The following is a 21,855-nucleotide window of genomic DNA, read 5'->3' as shown; positions in this document are numbered from 1 at the left end:
GTGTGTGTGTACAGTGTTTGTGTGTGGAGGGAGGACTGACGTGTGTGTGTGTGTGTGTGTGTGTGTGTGTGTGTGTGTAAGAGAGAGAGAGATGGAGTCTATGTATTCCAGAGCAGCCTGCACTTCTGACTGAAGGCGCCCTGCAGAGGAGCCATGTCCAGGTTCTCTTCCCAGCGGTGAGCCAGTCACATGTGGGTGTGTGATGGCATTACTCAGTACACGGTGGTGACCAGTGCACTAGAGGGACAGAATCACAACCACCAGAAGGCATGTAAGGGAAGTAGTAGATTTTGGAGCAGAAGGCCCGAGTCTCTCTGTGCCCTCGGCTGCAAAGGCCGGAACAACATTTGCTTTTCGCGTCTATGTGTATGTTCGTGATTTGGCATGTGTAAAACAGAACTGTGGCTAGCAGGAGTACCACCCTCTACTGAGATGGGCGTGTCACTCAGCGGAGGGGACTTGCCTAGCATGCACAGGGACCTGGGTTATATCACACACACACACACACACACACACACACACACACACACACACACACTGGGGGTGTACTGAATAAATCAAGGCCAGCCTAGACCAAATGGCAAGATCCAGGCCAATCAGGGCTATACAATGAGACTAAAAGAAGCGGGTGGGGGCGGCTGGAGATGGCTGCTCTTCCCAAGACTCTTAGATGGAATCTCAGCAACCATATTTGGCAGCTCACAGTTTCTTCTAACTCCACCTCCAAGGGTCACAGCTACCTAGGAAGCTTGAGGCAAGAGGACTTCAAGAAGCCTAGGTTAGAGTAAGTTAGTAAGTTCAAGACTACCCTGGTCGTTTAAAGAAAGAAAACAACTAAAAGCCTGGGCCTGGAGAAATGCCTCAGGGGTTTAGAGCACTTGGTGCTCTCAGGCCCAGCATATGGCGGCTCACAACCACTTCTTACCCCAGCTCTAGGTACCTAACGTTCTCTCCTGACCCCTGAGGAAACCAAGCACACACTCGCATACACACACACACACACACACACACACACACACACACACACAATTTTTAAAAATCTTAAAACAGAAAACAGCAGCTTGCTCTGGCTTACTACATAATCCAGGCTGGCTTTGAACTTAGTATTCCAAATGCTGGGACTGCAGGTGCGTCACCACCACTCAGCATCCAGAACACTCGTCTAAATAAAGCCACAGGAGAAGCTATGGACAGTACCTATCTGCCTACCATTTGAAAGGCCCTACATTCAATCCACCTACAAAGTTTTTATTATGAATTTTTATTACAGACCTTTCATCAATCACTTTATTTTTTCTCCAAGAAGACTCCCCCAACTTATAAAAATAGATATATATATGTATATATTACACACACATATACATTGAGACTTACATACTTCAACACATCATTCAGGTCACTGTCCCAGCAGCTCTCTTCCAAGAGAAACAGCAGTGGTGCAGTTCTGAGGTGAAGGGCAACCACCCCCTCCCACGCCCCGCTTGAACAACATACCCAACAGCTTCAGAAAGTGACAATGGGGCAGTGCAGATGTGCTGAGGAGACACATGGCAACACTGGTGTGCTACCTCCGGTCTGGCCTTGACTGGATTTCAACTGACAGGGCCATGAGTTGCCAAGTGCATCCCAGGCTCTCAGCATCCACAGGTCACTCCTATTCTGACCTGGAAGTTGTGAGTCACAAGGGGAAATCCCTGTTTGGTCCACCGCTGGGGGAGCTCACTTTCCCACCATTTCTTGTCCTTCCTTTGACTCCAGACACAGAGCTCTTTTCCTCCAGGCAAAGGGACCAAAGACCCCAGGGGCCAGCAGGGAAGGTGGAGCCTCTGCCGACTGACTGCAAGCCAGGCATGTGGCTCACACCTGTAACTGCAGCATGTGGCAGAGGGAGCACTGAGCCTGGCTACACAGGGAGTTGTGGGATAGCTTGGGCTACAGAGTGAGATCCTGTCTCAAAAACATGAGGGGAGGGGAGAGAAAGGTGAGGAGGAGCAGCCGCCGCCAAGGTGGCGCAGGCAGGGAAGGACTGAACAGGGTGCTCAGCATTCCAACCCGAGGTCAACACAGTCACTTTAGGTCAGTTTCCAATGTCACTGGCATTCTTCCTTGAGTTTGGTTTTTCAATACCTCTCTTCAAAGCCAGCCAAAGACACCAACTTGACAAGTGTCTCCTTGGAGGCATGAAGTGTGGGCTTGGCGTCTTCTCTCCAGGGAAGGGGTGGGTGGATTCAGACTTGCTTCTTGACAAACACGCGCACTCCTGAGATCTCTGAGCTTAGCCCCTGCAGCAGGTGGGCATGTGGCTTTCCACCACCAGCTGCACTTGCCAGCTCAGCCTCGCTCTCCCTACCACCTCCCTGCTCATCCTCTTCCTGGTGCTGACAATCCATGGCTCCTCTCAGACCCTGAGATAACTAAGTACATCCCAGGCTCTGGGCAAACCAGTTATCCTAAAAAGTGGCTGGAACACACACTCCAAGGGGGACGGCCCCTATGTGGTCAGCTTTAATCAAATGCTGGCCACTGTCATCCACTTTAACACACGTGCTCCTAGCTTCTGGCAGCCTCAGACCAAGGTTGCATGTGGGCCTATTTCCAACATGATGAGAGAGTCAAAGTCCCGTTCCGTCAGCTAGCAGAGATCTTGGGGCCCAGGAGAGAGATGAGAATGAGGTTCTGGGTGGGTAAATCAGTGCCATGACTTTTGTGGGTCAATGACAAGGATCCACGTGCTCCAGAAGAGACACCTGGCAGCCTTCTCTGCAGGGTATGAAGCAGTGGGCCTTCCCTTTCTGCCACTTTCCCTGGCCCTCCAGGTTCCAAAGGAATCAAGTCCTGTGATTAGTCAATGAAATAGGCAGCAGTCTCCTGTCCTGTTTGCAACACTATGGCCAAAGGGATGGAGCAGTTTTTACCGCACCATGGCTTCCTCCTCAACCCACACATCAAAGCAAAACAGGTTGTCTTCAGAGAAGATGCCTCCTGAAATGATGTAGCCAGGACACGGGCAGAAAGATGTCCCCTTCTTCCCTCTGTGGTTTCATCCCCCAGGAATGTGGTATCCCCCTTACAGGGCAGTTTCCTTCTCAGATCAGGAGAGGGACCTAGAAAGAAGAAGAGCCATAGAGCCTGCCAAGGGGCCCCACCCTGCTCTCCTAGAGCAGGGCAGCACTGGGCTGGCAGGGCAGCCTTGGCGGCAGGACACAGGCACCAAAGAGCAGCAGATGCCAAGCAAGAGAAGCAGAGGAAGACGTCCTCTTGCCCAAGCAGTGCTCGCCAAGCTCACACCCACTGGCGAGCCTACTGCTACCCAGGAGCAAACAAGCAGGCGGAGCAGGCTGGACCCCAGCCTCCCACTCACTTCTTCCTACGGATCTTGGGCTTCTTCACCGGCCGCAGGTAGGGGTTGTCGATGATGCTCTCGTCCCCGTTCCGGCTGCCAGACAAGGAGGAGCTCTGCTGCAGGACAGAGGCGTTCTCCTTCTCAGCTCCGGAATCGTCCTTTGAGCACAAGGAGGAATAAAGCAGAACACCATAGGCATGAGGAAAGAGACTGTGTCTACGACAAGAACCACCTTCGGTGCCTCTTTATTAAGAAATGACAAGACAGGAGCCACTGCTCTCTAGTGTCTCCATCTCTGCCTAACTCAATGAGACCTGGGCAGTGGCTGGCTATAAAAGGAAAAACCATGAACTCTGACAAAATGAAATACTCCAGGGTCCTCGGCATCTTCAGAAGGTAGGGACATAAAGAACGGAGACAGGGCGTGAGGCTTAGCATTTATGTGCTTCAGGGAGGAAGCCTGACTTAATGGGAGGCTAAAATGAAGTGACTATGGATATCTTAAAGTAAGAGACACAGGGCCAGAACAGTCAGTGCACAGGAAGGCTCTCTTCCTCCCAGGCCCAAACTAACGCAAGTCCTCACACATTTCCCCAAAGCTCTCATTTCTGGCATTTGCAACAAGGAACCAATGAACCAGCATATTCCGGAGCCTTAACCTTCTGGAATCCTGAAGTGAAGCTCAGCAAAACAATGCAGGGTCCACAGACACCCACATGTGCATATTGTTAATGATGTTGTGACCTGTCAGTCAGGATCCTTATTACATTTTAGTGAAGTCTGATTAAACAGCATGAATTTCAATTAAATATAGAAACTGTCCTGGAAGCATGGGTAATTGATTCTTCTTTCCTTATTAGTATTTATACTCTACTCTATTGTCCATAGTCTTTGTTTTTGTGCTTCTTTAAAGTGAGCAGTGGCAGCAGGGGCAGGACATGAAATAACCACACCAAAAATCTGACCTGGCCACTCAGGTCTAGCAGTGAGCAGAGGCTGACCCAGCAGCGCCCCCTGGTGACATATCAAGGCGTCCTCTTCTCCAGTGGGAGGTTTAAAAATCTCAGACCCCAAGCAGATGACAAAAAAATAAATAAATAAAAATTAAAAAAAAAAAAAGAATAAAGGGTTCCTCTCAAGGGACAGCTGGCCTGGGGTGCAGACACCAGTCTCTGGCTTTCTGGTCCTGAAGACTCTGCATGGCTTCTAGGTTTCACAATATACCCTCACTACCCTATTAACACTGCTCCTCCCTTTAAGTACACATGCTTGATTCCTTCCACACTGAACCCTGCGGGTGGACCTCCAGCCACCGGAGAGTCCATCTCCAAAACAAGAGCTGTAAGACCAACTACACTGATGGGGGCCAAGTGCGGGGAAGGCCGTGCAGACCCAGCTCCTGGCCTGCCTGTCAGGGCACTGCCCACCACTCCCTGCATCTACCATTCCTCCACATCCGGCTCCAAAGCTCCTCACAGGCCCCACAGGCCTCAAACGTGCTCAGACACCAGGTGGGAGTGACGTGAAGAGTCCCACAAATGAGGACATCAGGTGTCTCTCTACCAAGGACAGCTTGTGGAAACGCTACTTTTTGGTCCTCTTCAGGCAGAGGTAGCCTTGAGACAGGAAGCAAAACAGCCAACTGACTCAAAGGTTTGTAGAAATATGAGGGATCTGTCATGAGCTCCTTGGGCCAGTGTAGAGGTGAGACTTGGGCACAGCTGGAGCACACCAACAACCCTGCCTGTCTCATGGCTGTCCACTCTGCTTCCCTGCCAAAGGCTCCAAGTCCAACTGCAACCTGTCCTCTCTCCCACCGCCAGTTCCCAGCTCAAATATCCACTTCATACAAGCATCTGTAGGCACCTCACATTCCGTGAGCCTCAGCTTTCCTCAGGCGCCCTACCCCAAGCCTCCCACTGTGGGGAAAAAGCTAGCATTCTTTAGATGCTTTGAGTCCGTGAGCTGTGCAACCATACTTGTTTCCTTGCTGTCATCCAAGTCCCATCCTTCAGGACATCCTTTTGGCTTTACCTATGGATACCCTCAGACCTTCCACTGCTGGGACTACCTGAGGAGGAGGACCCATTCCTGTCCCTGCCCTACGTCACTGTGACAGCTTTCTAACAAAGCAGTATTCCCTTTCAGGCCCACTCTCTTCACAGACACCAGGGATGCTTCCAGAAGTTAAGAGATGTCCCCTCCCTGGCTCCACACCCTCCTGCAACTCTCCTCACCCAGCTCTTCAAACAACTGGCCCCATCAAGTCCGCCCTTCCCTGCCTCTCCACTCTAACCACTAATGTCCATTCAGCCCTTGGCAGAAGCCATCACTACATTCTACAAGGACCCTCTTCCCCAGAGAGCGGCTTGGCTCACCTCTCCTCTCCTGGTGGTCCACCCTGAGTGTACTATATTGAAAAGCAGAGCCTCTATCCTCACTATGTACTGTTCTGTCCACAGCACTTTCAGCTTCAACACGTGAGAGATGACTTTACAAGCTCTCAAAAGGCAGAGGTTTTATCTGTTGGGGTCACTGCTTTATCCTGAGCAGCCAGAATAGTATCAGACACAAGCTCACTTCAAAACATGCACTCACTAAGTAGATGATTGCTACCATTTTTTATAGAAGAGGAAAAATTTAAATTTCTGGGTTGTCTGCACAAGACAGCTAGTTTAAGCATAAGAAAAAACAAAACAAAACAAAACGACTGACCACTCTGAAACTAACAGTTGCTCTATGCTCAAGGACATGGAGAAAAAGGTCAGGGTTAAAGTGTCCCATAGCACCAGTCCCTGAGAGACACTCTGTCATCAGGAGAAAAAAGGACAGTTTATAACTGATCATCAAGTGAGGTGGGATTGTATGCCCTGCTATAGTCCCAGCACTTGGTAGGCAGAGGCAGGATCAAGTTTTCTAACACGTGATTACATTTTCAGGCTACCAGAATAGTAACAAGTCCTAATAACTATCCTTTTATTGGACTTTGTATAAAAGAATGTTTCTGTACAGCCTGAAACAGCAGAGGGTACCACAAGTTAGCTCACTCTAGCTTAGGCTGGCCCTACAAACACACCTCAGTGCTATGCCCACAGTCTGGAAACTCCACCCTGAGCCACGAACAGGCTTTGGTCTCTTCAGGGCTTTACTCAAGCGGTACCTTCTAATGCCCCGACCCCTCCACAGCTGGGGCAGGGCTTTGTCTGTCTTGCCTTCTACTGCTTCCTCAGCACCTGACCAGTGTCTGGACCAGGCAGTGCTCATTCAGTATCTGCTAAATGAGTGACTCCTGAGGATGTGTCTGTCGGGATGAGGAGTAGTCACATAGGCCCATCATGCAAGCTCCTAAGAGACAGCCAGGGACCTGGGGCAGACCCTGTTCGGTTCCCGGGGGTAGGGGCCTAGTATGGAATAGTCTGGGGGGCACTGTGAGGCAGGCAGAGGGAAGAACTCACCATGCTGTTATGAAGAGCGATGTTCTCTGTGTCTGTCTGCTCATCCTGTTCCGAAGAGTCTGTCTCTTCCATCTGCTGTATCTCCAGCTCAGAGGGAAGCAAGGCTGTGAGGTAGGGGATGGTGAAAGGTCTGGCGGCAATCACTGGGAATTAAAAGAGAGACATGACTCTGTAAAGCAGCCAGAGGGAGCCAGTTTGAATGCTGCCTAGTCACCACGACCTTGAGCTAGTTATTTTCCCTTTCCCGCAAGCCCCTTGTTCTGCATAGGCAAAGCCAGGGTTACTAACTGACGGGTCTGACGTGTGGGGAATGGTTAGCACCTGGTGACCTTTGGCCACAATGACTACAGAGCCAGGCACACAGCAGGCGCCGAGTGGACCTCACTCAATGCATGGGCCAGTCTCCCCATTCAGCTTTGCATAACCTAAGGTCACCTATGGAGGTGAGTGACTTAGTCAACAAAGCCTAAATGAGGTAGGGCTGGAGAAAGAACACTGCTGAGCAACTGGCTACAAACGCCAGTGTTCCTCCTGCCGCTTAGGCCACCACTTCCATGGGCGGTCCTCTGCTGCCTAGGACCCAGCTACCTGTGATGTAACATAAAGTCACTGCCTTGAGCGGCCAACATACAGGAACCTCTCTGCTTGGGAGTCATCAGCTAGGAATAGGGTCTTGGAACTTGAGGGAAGGAACCTAGCTCTGAAAAATAAACTGTACTAGAGAAAACCCCTCATCTCTCACCACCACTGAGAGAGGGGAAAGATGGTGTGATATCTCAAACAACAGAACAGGGGTGCCCCTCACAGGGGAAGGTGCTGACGTCATCCTTGAAGAGACTCTGGGTCTCGCCAGTCTTGGCCATGAAGCGGGTGAGTGCCCGCTCCACGTCTCGCCTCTGAGATGCAGCCTTCTCTCGCAGCACCTGGTAGTCAGACACCGGCTCTCGGTATGTCTAGAAGGAGACAAACAGCAGGCTGAGCCTTCTACAGCTCTCCTCACGCCCTGCCCTGCTGCAGCTATGTCCTTCTGAGACCATGACCTGCTAAATAACATTAGAGCAGAGCTATGTGAACAGCAGCAGACAAAAAAGTGTCCCAGTATTAAGAAAACTGCAAATACTACATAGCTGACTGCGTCATTGCCCAGTTGCCACGGCCGCTAGCCTTAGGTGTAAGGCACACATCCTCAAGGAAGACTAGACACCCCAAGGAGCTCTAACAGGAAATCTCTGTTCTGAGTAAGTTGGCATCCCACAGTGTGGCCCGTGTGCATTTGCTTACTGTATCTTGCTGTTTTAAATCCACCTCCTCAAATAGACACATTGGTCCAAGAGTCTCTTAGAATTATGGACATGCAGGCAGATTTCAGTGAGGTCAAGGCCAGCCTGGTCTAAGAAAGAGGCGTCTGGGGAGGGAGGGAAGGAGGGACGGAAGGAGGGAGGGTAAAATACAGACTGAAGGCGAGATGATTCAGCAGGTCAGGGCACTCACCAAGCCTGACCAACTAAACTCTGTTCCACGTGGTTCAAAGAGGAAGCAAGTCCCTAAGGTTCTCCCCTGATCCCCACACATCCGTGCACACCACACACACACACACTGGGGGCGAGCGCCCACCCACACAGATAAATGAAATAAACAAAGTTTTAAGAAGGAAAGAGAAACAGGCTGAGGCTGTGTTGTAAGAGCAGCTGAGAAGGTCAAGGACAGTAGAGTCTACCAGTGAGCGCCTTGCTGGCCACCTCTGCAGAGACGCCCAAGATCCAGTAAGAATGAAAAGGCCATCAAAATATTTTAAACTACAGAGGCAGAATGACATTTTATTTCTTTTCCTTTTCTTTTCTTTTTTTTTTTTTCTGAGACAGAGTTTCTCTGTGTAGTCTTGGCTGTCCTAGACTCGCTTTATAGACAGGGCTGGCCTTGAACTCACAGTGATCTGCCTGCCTATGCCTCCCGAGTGCTGGGATTAAAGGCGTGCACCACCACACCCGACTAGAAATGACATGTTAATACTGACCAAACAACAGCTCTTCACAACAGAAAGGAGATTTTGAATTCCTAAAGATTTTCAAGGGCTGGAGAATTGGCTCAGTGGTTAAGAGCATTTGCTCCTGTGAAGGACCTGGGTTCTATTCCCAACACTCACATGGAGACTGACCATTTCCTTAGGAACCAGCATGCATGTGATATATATGTGTCTATACATGCAAGCAAAAATCTCTTATACACATAAGACAAATAAAAAAATATTAAAAAGAGAGGGAGGGAAAGGAAGAGAGAGACGGGAGTGCTCACATCTATGCAGGGGCCTTGGAGGCCACAGGAGGATGGCAAATCCCCTGGAACTAGTTACCCATGGCTGTCAACTGCCCAATATGGTTGCTGGGACTTGAACTCTGGTCCTCTGGAAGAGCAGCAAGCACTCCTAAATGCTGAGTCCTCTCTCTAGCCTTTCATTCATTCATTCATTCTTTCTTTCTTTCTTTCTTTCTTTCTTTGGAGACAGGGTATCACTGTGTAGCCCTGGTTGGCCTAATACACAAGAGATCTTCCTGCCTTTGCCTCTTAAATGCTGTGATTACAGCAAGTAGCACCATGCCTGGCCACATCTTTTGGATCTAAACTTTCAACTAGGAGAACCATTAAAGAATTATAGTAAACTGATCTAAGGATCAGGCTTGTACTTTAATATCCTAGGCCAGTGATACTATTCCTATACGTAAGCACCTCGACGCAGGAGGAATGATGTACACTTGTGATCTCAGCACCTCAGAGGGACAGGCAGGACCACTTGGAGTCTCAAGGCATCTTGAACGGCATACTGAGCTGGAGGCTAACCTGAGCTGCCTGAGACTCTGTCTCCAACAACCAACACTACATGAAAAGACGAAAAAGATTGATCGATGGGCTTTTCAAGTCAGGGTTTCACTGTGTTGCCTTGGCTGCCCTGAAACTCACTCTGTAGATCAAACTCACAGAGATTTGCCTGCCTCTGCCTCTTGACTGCTGCGATTAAAGGCAGACACCACTACTGCCAGGCAAATAACTTTTTTTTTTTTTGACAAGGTATCTTAACTGTAGAAGTAGAAAGCCAGCATCACATGGGGACAGGAAGATTGGAATGACACACCTATAATGCTGGCACACCCTCAGCTGGCGGAAGGTGAGCAGGGATTCTCCTACAGGTCTTAGAGGGAGCGTGGCTCTGATAGATCTTGATTCTGAAATTCTGGCCCTTAGGCCAGTGAAATAATGCACTTCTATTGTTCTAAGTCATCTAGTTTGTAGCCCTTTCACATGGCAGCCCCGGAACACTCTTGAGACTGCACTCCAGGCCAATGGCTACACTATTCTTTCCCTGAATCCTGCACTCCCTGAAAACCTGTCCCACAGTCTGCACCGTTTACTCCTGGCTGAAGGCAATGTGGGAAGTTGTATCTGCGGCCCACCAGTGTGCCTGAGGGAAGATCAACTTGCCAGGCAAGCACATCCACACAAATACATTACAGTCGGCTCTCCGTGGCACGCAACAAATCTGTGTATTTCAAGTAACTTTTTCCTGGTTCAAAATGACTTCTGTGTTGTTAAGAGCACTTCTTCCAGAAGCCCTGAGTTCAATTCCCAGCAACCACATGGTAGCTCACAACCATCTATAATGTGATCTGATGCCCTCTTCTGGCCTACAGGTGTACATGCAGGCAGAGCGCTGTATACATAATAAATAAAAAAATCTTTAAACAAATAATGACTTTTGTGTAATAAGAAATTTGGAAACTCCAGAAAAGTATGTGTATAACCACCACAGCAGCCTGTAATCTCACCAAGATCACCCCAAACAAGTGGAACAGCCCCCCAGCTGTACTCTGTGTGGCTAAGAAGTTTGGTGTTTGTTAACTAGTCTTCCGGAAGCAACTTAAAGATCATAATTCTTGGGGGCTAGAGAGATAGCTCAGTGGTTAGGAGCACTGGCTGCCCTTACAGAGGACCTGGGCTCAATTCTCAGGACCTGCATCCAATTCCAAGGGATCCAATGCCCTTTTCTGGCCTTTGTGGGCACAGGTGCGCACACATACACACACATTTGTTTGTAAAAATCAGAACTCTTCCTTGCCATATTGCCTTAGTTTGTGCAGCTCTCCCCTTTGTCTCTCTTTGTGAGGCAGCGTCTCACTCTGTAGCCCAGGCTAACCTCAAACTCATAGCAACCCTTCTGCCTCAGCCTTCCCAGTGCTGGGATGACAGAGATGAGCAACCATGCCCCATAACAATATTTCTTGTCTGTAGGGATGTCACAGTGAGAACTGAATTGCTCTTTCTTTCTTTCTTTCTTTCTTTCTTTCTTTCTTTCTTTCTTTCTTTCTTTTTTTCTTTTGGTTTTTTGAGACAGGGTTTCTCTGTGTAGCCTTGGCTGTCTTGCACTTACTTTGTAGACCAGGCTGGCCTCAAACTCACAATGATCCACCTGATTCTGCCTCCTGAGTGCTGGGATTAAGGCGTGTGCTAGGAAATTGCACTTTCATCTGTAACCCTTCATCAACTATGTTTTACAGAACACACAGCCCCTGGTGGCTCGACTACTCACTGGAGTTTTAATGTAGGTGTGGGGATCCGGAAACTCAGGAAAATGGCTGGGGATGTGTGGTGGGTGGGGCCGGTTCTGCCCTGCGGTGAGGGCCTTCGGAGTCACTGGCTGATTGGTCACCGGAGCTGCAACAGAATCACAAGTGATTACTTCTCCAGTCCCTGCATTCTACACATGACAGTCTTTGTCAAATCCCCCTCTTTTCACAGGGCCATAATTAAGCACCTTGTATTTCTATTGATAAAAGGCCTTCCGTAATTTTCCAGATTAGCATACAGTGCCTTGTCCTGCCAGGTAATCGTGCTTGCTATTTCAATCTGTGACAATTGCCTGCAAACCTCTTGCATGAACAGGAAAGTGGCTCTTCTCACCAAAGCCACTACATAAAAGAATGTGCTGAGGGCTGGAGAGATGGCTCAGAGGTTAAGGACACTGACTGCTCCTCCAGAGGTCCTGAGTTCAATTCCCAGCAACCACATGGTGGATCACAACCATCTACAATGTGATCTGATGCCTTCTAGCCTTCAGGTATCCATGCAGGCAGAGTACTGAATATATAATAAAAATTAAAAAAAGAAAAAGAAGAAGAAGAATATGCTGAGTGGCTGGAGAGATGGCTCAGTGGTTGAGAGCACTGACTGCTCTTCCAGAGGTCCTGAGTTCAATTCCCAGCACTCACACACATGGCAGCTCACAAGCATCTATAATGGGATCTGTTGTCCTCTTCCGGCATGCAGACCAAACACTCAAATACCTAAGTAAATTAAGTTGGTTTTGGTTTTAGTTTGGTTTTGGCTTTGTTCTTCGAGACAAGGTGTCTCTTTGAGGCCTTGGCTGCCCTGGACTCACTTTGAAGACCAGGCTGGCCTTGAACTCACAGAGATCCACCTGCCTCTGCCTCCTGAGTGCTGGAACTAAAGGCATGCCCACCTCTCCTGGCTGTAAATAAATCTTAAACAAAACAAACTTAACTAGTACAGAGAGTGAGATTCTGAGCTCAGCAACTTATTAAAAAAGAAAAAGCAAAACAAAACAAAAAACCCAAAAACAAAACAAACAAACAAACAAAACAACAACAAAAAACACATGCTGAGCCAGGTAAGACTGTAAAACCCTGTCTCAAAAAAATTACCAAAAAAAAAAAAAAAAAAAAAAAAAAGCCATGCTGAAGTTCACTACGGACAGTTCATGATGCACTGCTGGCTGTCTTTCCAGAGGTGCTGGGTACACTAGGAGCAGCTTAACCTCAGCATGCAGGAGGCCCTGGGGTCCAATCCCCAGCACACACACACTGTTTAGAGACCCCAAATAACAAATACTGAGCTGAGGAAAGTGTGAGCTTAACAAATGCAAGCCAGGAAGGAGACTGGCTTTCTGAGGCTTCTTTCCAGTGCAGATGGTGAGGTGGTGAGGTGGGGAAAGGTGCCCGCCACCACAGCCAATCTCAGGACCCACCATGTGCAGGGAGACCGCCAACTCCACCAACTCCACAAAGTTGTCCTTTGACCTCCACTTGACCCCATGGCATGTGTGTGTGCGCACACACACAATAAACACATGCAATGTCTAAAAAGATTCCAATGCAAAAATGTGACTTTAAGAAGCAAGTGCAGCCGGGCGTGGTGGCGCACGTCTTTAATCCCAGCACTCGGGAGGCAGAGGCAGTCGGATTGCTGTGAGTTCGAGGACAGCCTGGACTACAAACGCGAGTCTAGGTCAGCCAAGGCTACACAGAGAAACCCTGTCTCAAAAAACCAAAAAAAAAAAAAAAAAAAAAGAAGAAGCAAGTGCAGAGCCAGGCAGTGGCGGCACACATCTTTAATCCCAGCACCTGGGAGGCAGAGGCAGATGGATCTCTGTGAATTCAAGGCCAGCCTGGTCTACAAAGAGTTCCAGGACAGCTAGAGCTGTTACACAGAGAAATTCTGTCTTGAAAAACAAAAACAAACAAACAAACAAAAAAGAAACAAGTGCAGCATCTTCCCCTAAGTCCTAGAGACTAAAGCAGTTACTCCATACTTAGCTTAAGGGACCCACTTTCATCTAAAGCAGAATTAAACTCTTTACATAAAAGAATACATGACAACTATTTTAGATTTCTTTTGTTTGCTTGTTGTTTGGGCCAGAGTCTTGCCTAACTCAGGCTAGCCTAGACCTCACTCTGCAGTCCACGTACACTAGAACTCTAGAACAAACCCCCACTCCCTCCCCAGTGCTAGGATTACAGGTGTAACCACCAAACAGCAGCAGTTCAGATAGTACAAGCCACAAAACTGCCTTCACAACAAGAAAGCAATCACAGATGACAAGAAAACACAGCTACATGCCAGTAAAATGTTATTGACGAAAGCAAGCAGCGGGCTGTATTTTGCTCGTCGACCACAGAGTTTTCCAGTTCTGATGTAGAGGAGCAAGAGCTTTCCCAGGCTCCTAGTGTTTTTGTCAGTTCTTCGGGGCTGAAGTGCAAGCCAGCATCTCAGCTGTCTGCCGACTGAGCTTACATCCTAACCTCATTGCCCAGACAAAGTCAGCCGTGGATAGCTGACCACCCCAAAGACTGGAGGAGCCTGCACTGAGGAAACAGCCGCCCCTCTGATGGCTGCCCAATCCTTCCACTGAGTACTTACTAAGTACCCGGGTTCAAGCCACTTACGTGCAGTGATGACCATCCTCTGAGACCGCTTTGCATAAGCAGGGAGAGTGTCCACATTGAACCCTAGGGACAAGAAAACCCATCACTGCCTTGGCCACAGGATGCCGAACATGAGAAGGCAAGGTAACGGTGTGGAAAGGAGACTTACACTCCCAACTTGGCCACTATTCTGCCCCGCAGAATGCCCCAGCAAGGGCTGAGGAGGGCTCTTTCCTCATAACTTTCTAAACTACGGAGCGAATCAGGCAAGACAGGAGGGAATCCAAGAATACTCCACAGACACCCCAACCCCAGGCCCTCCTCCCTCCCTGGTGACCCCGACTCAGAGATGAGCAAGCACCGGAAGCTAGAGAGCACTCACCCATTTCAACCAGTGTGACCACGATGTCCGACAGCGTGGGCTGCGTCCTGGCTGTGTGCTCGCAGTAAGATTTGGCACTTCTCCCAATTTCTGAGATGTCTACAAGGGTCAAAGGCTAGAGTTCCTCCAAAGTTCAACATAAGATCACCAGGTAAGCCACCAGCTCTCATCTCTATACTGTCCCAAATGAGCGAAGGCAGGGCTCCAACAGGCACTGTGCACACTCACTCACACACAGCAGCACGAATTCAAGAATTCAAGAAGTGGGAAAGAATCTATCTATCCACTGACAGATGAATAGGCCACTCCAAAGGGGGTGCACGCATCCAATGGGCTGCTTCTGTTAGCTCTGAGTCATGCTCTCACATAGCCTCAAACTCCATGTGTAGCGGAGACTTGAACTGCTGATACTCTTGCCTCTGCCTCCCATGGGCTGGGATGACAATGTGCCCACTATACCCAGCTACACAATGGAGTCGGTATTCAGCTTTCAAAAGGAATCACATTCTTCAAGTGAAATGGAATCTGTAACATGGATAAACTTTGGAACATTATGTTCAATGAAATAAGGCAGGCATAGGAAGACAAATATTTTCAGATTCCATTTATCTGAAAAATGGAGAAAAATGAGGAAAAAACACAAAAAGCAAATTCAGAGCCATAGAGATGCTCAGTGGTAAAAGTGTTTGTTGCCGATGACCTGAGTTCTATCCTGGGACTTGTATGGTAGAAGAAGTAAACTGATCCCCACGAGCTCTCCTATGGCCTCCAATTATGTGTGTGATGTCATGCAAGCAGTCCCGACCACACACACACACACACAAGTAAATAAAGTTTAAAAAAGGTATGATACACACACACACACACACACACACACACACACACAAAGCAAATTCAAAGATGGAACGTAGACAAAAGTTCTTGGGGCTAGGGAGAAGACCAGTGAGTTTTGTTCAGGGGTACGGGTTTCTGGGCATGGATAATGCCAAGGGTTGCATAGTACGGCGAATGTGCACTTAACACCACCGTAAATGTTTAAAAGGATAACGTTGCTACAGGTTTCTCTCCCACACATACAAACATCAAAACAAGTAGTTTTATTCTACAGTGGGTACAAGTTTTGTTTCTTCGGCCTGAAACTGAGTCTCTTAACAGTCTTCCAGGAAAAGAGGAGTTATAGTCTCTGAGATGGAGTTCACAGAGCTGGGCTCTGTAAAGGAGAAAGAAGGCCTAGTGTTCCTTGGTACTCACAGCTCTGCAGCATCTCCGTCAAGGTTTCCACAGACGCTTTCTCGGCGCTCTCAAAGCCTGCCTCTGTCAGCAAGGAGCTCACAACCACTTGCAGAGTCCGCCTCCGGGCCAGGTGGTAGTTATCAGCAGGGTTAGTGGACTGTTTACTTCCTGGTCTCTAGACATCAGAAGGCCCAGAGAGAGAAGACTCTTAGCCACTAGGCAGGATGACAGCACAGAGTCCACACACCATCAAAAGCAAACAAAAATGTCCTGTTTTGTTTTGTTCCTTTCTTTCTTCTTTTTTTCAGACTGGCCATGCTAGAGACGTAGCCTAAGCTGAAACTGCCATCCTCTCATTTCTTCCACCCGAGCACAGGAATTACAGGCGTGTACCAACTTTGGCCTGGATAGCAAAAGTTCTCGCTTGCATGCTGGAGAGATGGCTTAAGAGCTTAAGAGCACTGGCTGCTCTTCCAGAGGTCCTGAGTTCAATTCCCAGCAACCACATAGTGGCTCATGACCATCTATAATGAGTTCTGGTGTCCTCTTCTGGCTGGCAGGCACACATGCAGGCAGAACAGTGTATAGACACATACATAAATAAATAAATATTTTTTGGTAAAAAGTCATTTGTTAAATTAGTTATCAGTGTTTAATATTTAGACTTACAAATCTTACCAAATGAATAATAATTGAGGATCCAAATCCAGAGACTTCCAATAGGATAAACATTACTTGCTCAAAAAACAAACATGTAAATGTATATGTGTTGTGTGTGTATATGTACGTTCAGTGCAAGTGCCCCCGGGAGCCTGGAGAGGTTGCTGGATTCCCGGCAGCTGGAGTTACAGGTGGTTGTGAGCCACTCCACCAAACTCGGGTCTTCTGGAAGAGCAACAGTCCGTCTTAACCATTAAGTCATCTCTCCAGCCCCATCACATCTTTTTGTTTTGTTTTGTTGTTGTTGTAGTTTTTGTTTTTCAAGACAGGGTCTCTCTGTGTTAGCTTTAGCTGTCCTGGACTCGCTTTGTAGACCAGGCTGGCCACAAACTCACAGCGATCCGCCTGCCTCTTTCTCCCGAGTGCTAGGGTTAAAACCGTTGCGCCACCACGCCCGACATCCCCTTCACATCTTCATGGAGCAAATTATAAAAATATATACACTCGCTAGGGTGGTGGTGGACACACCTTTAAAGCCCAACACTCGGGAGGGAGAGGCAGGCAGGAGGGAAGTGAAAAGAGAGCGAATATCTACTTGGATGGTGGGATTGAACCAATAAATCTGCCTTCTGTTCCATCACCACACCATTAGCAAGGAAAATTAAAACAGTAACAACACCAGATGCAGAGGGCTAGGAAGCAACCTCAAGGAAAGGAAAGGAAGGTAAATATTTTGAAAAGGGACTCCCTTCCAACTTTGGCTGGCCAGTGAGAGAATGAAAAACAGCCTCTTCAGACCAATCAGAAGGTGTTCCGGGCTCAGCAGGGAAAGAGCCAATCACGTCTTAGGTGCAATAATTTAGGATGCCGTCGCCAACTACCAAGTAGCGTGACATACTCTCCGATCTCCGAGTGGGCCTGGGTTTCTCGGTACGAGATTGTGCCCTAGATCATAGGAAAGAACCCTAGGACCCAACCTCTTTCGGCTTTACGCCTTGGCCTCTCCAGCCTTACCGTTCCGGAGCTACTAGGCCCAGCCGCCGTGGTGTCGGCCATCTTGCTCTCGCGTAGTTCGCGTGAGCGCGGGGGACGATGGGACTTGTAGTTGTGGGAGTGGGGAAGTGGCGAAAGGCGGGCCAGTAGGTGCTCTGCCTCTTTGAAAAGCTCTACGAAAAGTGAGGGGAGGGGGCGGAGTAGATTGGAAGACCCCAGCTTGCTTGACTTTGTGTGAGACAAACTTTCCTAGGTCTTTCAGCAAGAGATCTGGAAAACAAAGGTCCTGAGTTCAATTCCCAGCACATGGTGGCTCACAACCACCTATAATGAGATCTGGTACCCTCTTCTGCCGTGCAGGTATGCATGCATGCATGCATGTAGAACACTGTACACATAATAAATAAATAAATCTTTACACAGAGAGAGACTTTCCGCGCTGCCCAGGGACGGGTCCATACAACGTTGTTCTTGATTCCCGTCGTAACTGAAACGGAAGCTTACACAATGTCCGGAGCCCTTGATGTCCTGCAGATGAAGGAGGAGGATGTCCTCAAATTCCTTGGGGCAGGAACCCACTTAGGGGGCCCCAACCCTGATTTTCATATGGAGCAAAACATTTACAAAAGGAAGAGTGATGGTGTCTACATCATAAATATGAAGAGGCCCTGGGAGAAGCTGTTGCTTGCAGCTCGGGCTATTATTGCCATTGAGAACCCCGCTGACGTCAGCGTCATCTCCTCCTGGAGCACTGGCCAGCGAGCTGTGCTGAAGTTCGCTGCTGCCACTGGAGCCTTTCCCATTGCTGGCCGCTTCACACCTGGGACCTTCACCAACCAGATCCAAGCAGCCTTCAGGGAGCCACGGCTTCTAGTGGTGACCGACCCCAAGGCTGACCACCAGCCCCTCACAGAGGCCTCTTACATCAACCTGCCCACCATCGCTCTGTGCAACACGGATTCTCCTCTGCGCTTTGTGGACGTTGCCATCCCATGCAACAAGGAAGCTCGCTCAGTGGGTCTGATGTGGTGGATGCTGGCCCAGGAAGTACTCCGCATGCAAGGCACTATCTCCCGTGAGCACCCATGAGAGGTTATTGCTGATCTTTACTTCTACAGAGTCCCAGCGGAGATTGAGAAGGAGGAGCAGGCTGCTGCCGAGAAGGCCGTGACCAAGGAGGAATTCCAGGGCGAATGGACTGTGCCAGCTCCTGAGTTCACAGAGGCTCAGCCAGAGGTGGCAGACTGGTCTGAGGGTGTGCAGGTGCCCTCCGTGCCCATCCAGCAGTTCCCCACTGAGGATTGGAGTGCCCAGCCAGCCACTGAGGACTGGTCAGCAGCTCCCACAGTGCAGGCTACAAAGTGGGTTGGAGTCATCATTGAATGGTCCTGCGTTGCTCTGGAGACACCTGAGCAAAGGGGGAAATGGAGAGAAAATAAAGTTCCTAAAAGTTAAAAAAAAAAAAAAAAAAAAAAAAATATATATATATATATATATATATATAGAGAGAGAGAGAGAGAGAGAGAGAGAGAGAGAGAAAGAGAGATCTGGAAAGTGCTCTGTGGATTGCACTGAGCTAAAAGTAACCTCTTTTGAGCTGGGAGGTGAGGTGGCACACGCCTTTAATACCAGCACTTGTGAAGCAGAGACAGGCGGATCTCTGTGAGTTGGAGGCCTGCCTGTTTTACAGAGCGAGTTCCCGGACAGCTAGGGCCATATAGAGAAACCCTGTTTCGAAAAACAGAAAACAAAACAAACTACCAAAAAAGGGGGAGCACCTATTTTGGCCAGGAGCCAGCGGCCTATAATCCCAGCCCTCTGAGTCTGAAGCCAGAGGATTTGCAGTCCCATTAGGTTGGGCTATGTAATGAGTTAAAGGTCAGTTTGGGACTATATAAGGAGACCTTTCCTGTCAGAAAAAAAAAAAAAAAAAAGAAAGAAAGAAAGAAAGAAAAACAAAGCCATTAGCAGGGCGGTGGTGGCGCACGCCTTTAATCCCAGCACTCGGGAGGCAGAGGCAGGCGGATCGCTGTGAGTTCAAGGCCAGCCTGGTCTACAAAGTTAGTCCAGGACAGACAAGGCTACACAGAGAAACCTTGTCTCGAAAAACCAAAACCAAAACCAAAACAAAACAAAACAAAAAACCAAAGCCATTAATATGAAATAGTTTCTCGGGAAGAATACACTTAAGAATGTGCTTTGGAGCCAGGCGTGGTGGCACATACCTGTAATCCCAACACTCAGGGAGGCAGAGGCAGGTGGATTGCTGTGAGTTCAAGGCCAGCCTGGTCTACAAAGTGAGTCCAGGACAGCAAGGCTACACAGAGAAACTCTTGTCTTGAAAAACCAAAGAAACAAAACAAACAAACAAAAAAAAGAGAAATAAATAAAAAAGGAGGAGGAAAAAGTTGATGACAACTTTGGGGGTACTGCAGAAATGGTTCAGCTTTTAAGAGCGCTGGCTGGGCCTGGAGAGATGGCTCAGAGGTAAAGAGCACTGTCTGCTGTTCCAGAGGTCCTGAGTTCAGTTCCCAGCAACCACATGGTGACTCACACCCACCTGTAATGAGATCTGGTGCCCTCTTCTGGCCTGCAGGCACACATGTGGGAAGAACACTGTAAATATAATAAATAAATAAATCTTAAAAAAAAAAAGAGCTGGCTGCTCTTTAGAGGACCTGGGTTCGGTTCCCAGCAACCACATGACAGCTCACAACTGTCAGTCTGCAACTCCAGTTCTGAGGAATCTGACACCCTCACACAGGCATACGTGCAGGTAAGACACCAAAGCACATGTTTTTAAAAGTAAAGAATGCATGGGAAAGTGCTTCATGGTTAAGAACACACACTGCTGCTGCAAAGAACTGACGTTCAAATCCCTGCACCCATGTTGAGTGACTCCCAACTGCCTGTGACACCATCAAGGCCTCTTCTAGCCTTTGGGGGCATACACATACACACACACACACACACACACACACACACACACACACACACACACACACACCCCTTACTGATTTTTAGCTTTCCCAGCACAGTTCCAGTGATCTCCCCTCTCTCAGAGAGGGTATTAGTACTGGTTGTCTTGTTTTCTGTCGGCCTGTGTCTCCTGCAGGCCAGGATCTACAGCCAGGTCTCAACTTTGCTATCTAGCTGAGGATGACCTTGAACACTGTGGTGGTTTGGTTATGAATGGCCCCCATAGGCTCATATATTTGAATGCTTAAATTACTAGGGTGCCCTACTACATGAGAAGGATTAGTAGGTGTGGCCTTGTTGGAGTAGGTGTGTCACTGGGGCAAGCCCCTAGTAAATGCTTTTCTTCTTCCTCTCTGTTTTTATTTGTTTCAGTTTTTGTTTGTTTGTCTGTTTGTTTTGTTTTTCAAGACAGGGTTTCTCTGTGTAGCCTTGGCTGTCCTGCACTCGATTTGTAGAACAGGCTGGCCTCGAACTCACAGAGATCTGCCTGTCTCTGCCTCCTGAGTGCTGGGATTACAGACAAGCAATACTTCCTATTGTGGGCGGTGCCTTGGTCATAGTGTTGCTTTTAGCATTAGAACAGTGACGGAGACAAACATCTTACCATGATTATCTGTCCCATTCCTTCTCCAGTGTGCTGGAGTTACAGTATTTCGGTGCCGTGCTCCACGTAAATCAGGGTTTTCTCACATGCTAGGCAAGTACTCTGCCAACAGCCTATGCCAGAGGCCAGGCTTTTTAGTCTTACTACCAAGGTCCTTGGGTGAGTCTCCTGCACTGTTGCCTCTAGTCCTCAGCCTGCAAGGTTTTGCTAAGCGAGCAAGAAAGCTTGCACCAGCCGGGGCATGGTGGCGGCATGCTTTTAATCCCAGCACTAGGGAGGCAGAGGGAAGCGGATTTCTATGAGTTGGAGGCCAGATCTTGCCTCTCCGTATCCATCCTGATTGGAGGGGAGGGGGAAGGAGGGTTGCCTGGCCAGATGTAGTCGCTGTGCTTGAATCCCAACCTCAGGCTCTGGCCACGTGACCTAATTTCACTGTGCCTGTCCCCCTCCCCCCCCCAACCATGTGATAAGTGAGGTGAAATAACAGGGGTGAGGTAACAGGTGTCTGCAGTGCCTGGCGCTGTGGTAGGAGTTAAGAGCTCAGGCTTACCGTTTACTTCCTGGACAGCAGAGCACCCGTAATTGCAGATGCCCAGAAGGCATCCCTCTGGGGTTTGTACACACGAGCCTGGCGGAGGCGCACCCCCTCCACACCCCCACCCCCACCACCGCCACCTGAGGCTGAGGATCTGGGTCTGTAGACCCCGCGGTGGAGTAGGGTTCAGAGCTAGATGAACCGCCTCCTGGCTGCGGAGTTGAGGGTATCAGAGACCAGACCCAGGCAGAGCCCAGCACTCAGCTCTTTTGTCTCGCCCGCCCCCTCGTCCCCACTTCCTGCCCAGCTTCCAGCTCGCGATCTGCGATGCTGCACAGACTTTGTAAACACTCCGCGCCTGTGGGGGCGGACACTCGCTCTGTTTGGGTGCCCAGGAAACGGAGTGCACGCCCCTTGTCCTGTCCGCGGCTGGCGGTTGTGATCACCCCTACTGCCCCAA

The 21,855-nt window shown here is 49.0% G+C and overlaps 2 protein-coding genes across 2 annotated transcripts; one reads left to right on the top strand and one right to left on the bottom strand.

The window, feature by feature from the left end:
* Positions 1-1,245: 1,245 nt before the first annotated feature.
* Positions 1,246-17,386, bottom strand: TAF8 (TATA-box binding protein associated factor 8). Its single transcript, XM_084755147.1, has 9 exons — positions 17,299-17,386; positions 15,643-15,799; positions 14,392-14,490; positions 14,031-14,093; positions 11,378-11,502; positions 7,604-7,751; positions 6,799-6,941; positions 3,362-3,501; positions 1,246-3,104 (listed from the first exon to the last, which is right to left on the bottom strand). Exons 1-9 carry the CDS (start codon positions 17,338-17,340, stop codon positions 3,092-3,094), a joined length of 930 nt encoding a protein of 309 aa, XP_084611273.1. The 5' UTR covers positions 17,341-17,386; the 3' UTR covers positions 1,246-3,091.
* Positions 16,306-18,722, top strand: LOC311582226 (small ribosomal subunit protein uS2-like). The gene is made up of 2 exons (XM_084755148.1): positions 16,306-17,214; positions 17,531-18,722. Exon 2 carries the CDS (start codon positions 17,785-17,787, stop codon positions 18,364-18,366), a length of 582 nt encoding a protein of 193 aa, XP_084611274.1. The 5' UTR covers positions 16,306-17,214; positions 17,531-17,784; the 3' UTR covers positions 18,367-18,722.
* Positions 18,723-21,855: the final 3,133 nt, after the last annotated feature.

The sequence above is a fragment of the Acomys minous genome (assembly GCF_964271855.1).
Source record: "Acomys minous genome assembly, chromosome: 13".
Lineage (NCBI taxonomy): Eukaryota > Metazoa > Chordata > Mammalia > Rodentia > Muridae > Acomys > Acomys minous.
The sequence above is the reverse complement of the archived record's forward strand: the minus strand, read 5'-3'. Positions and strand labels throughout refer to the sequence as shown.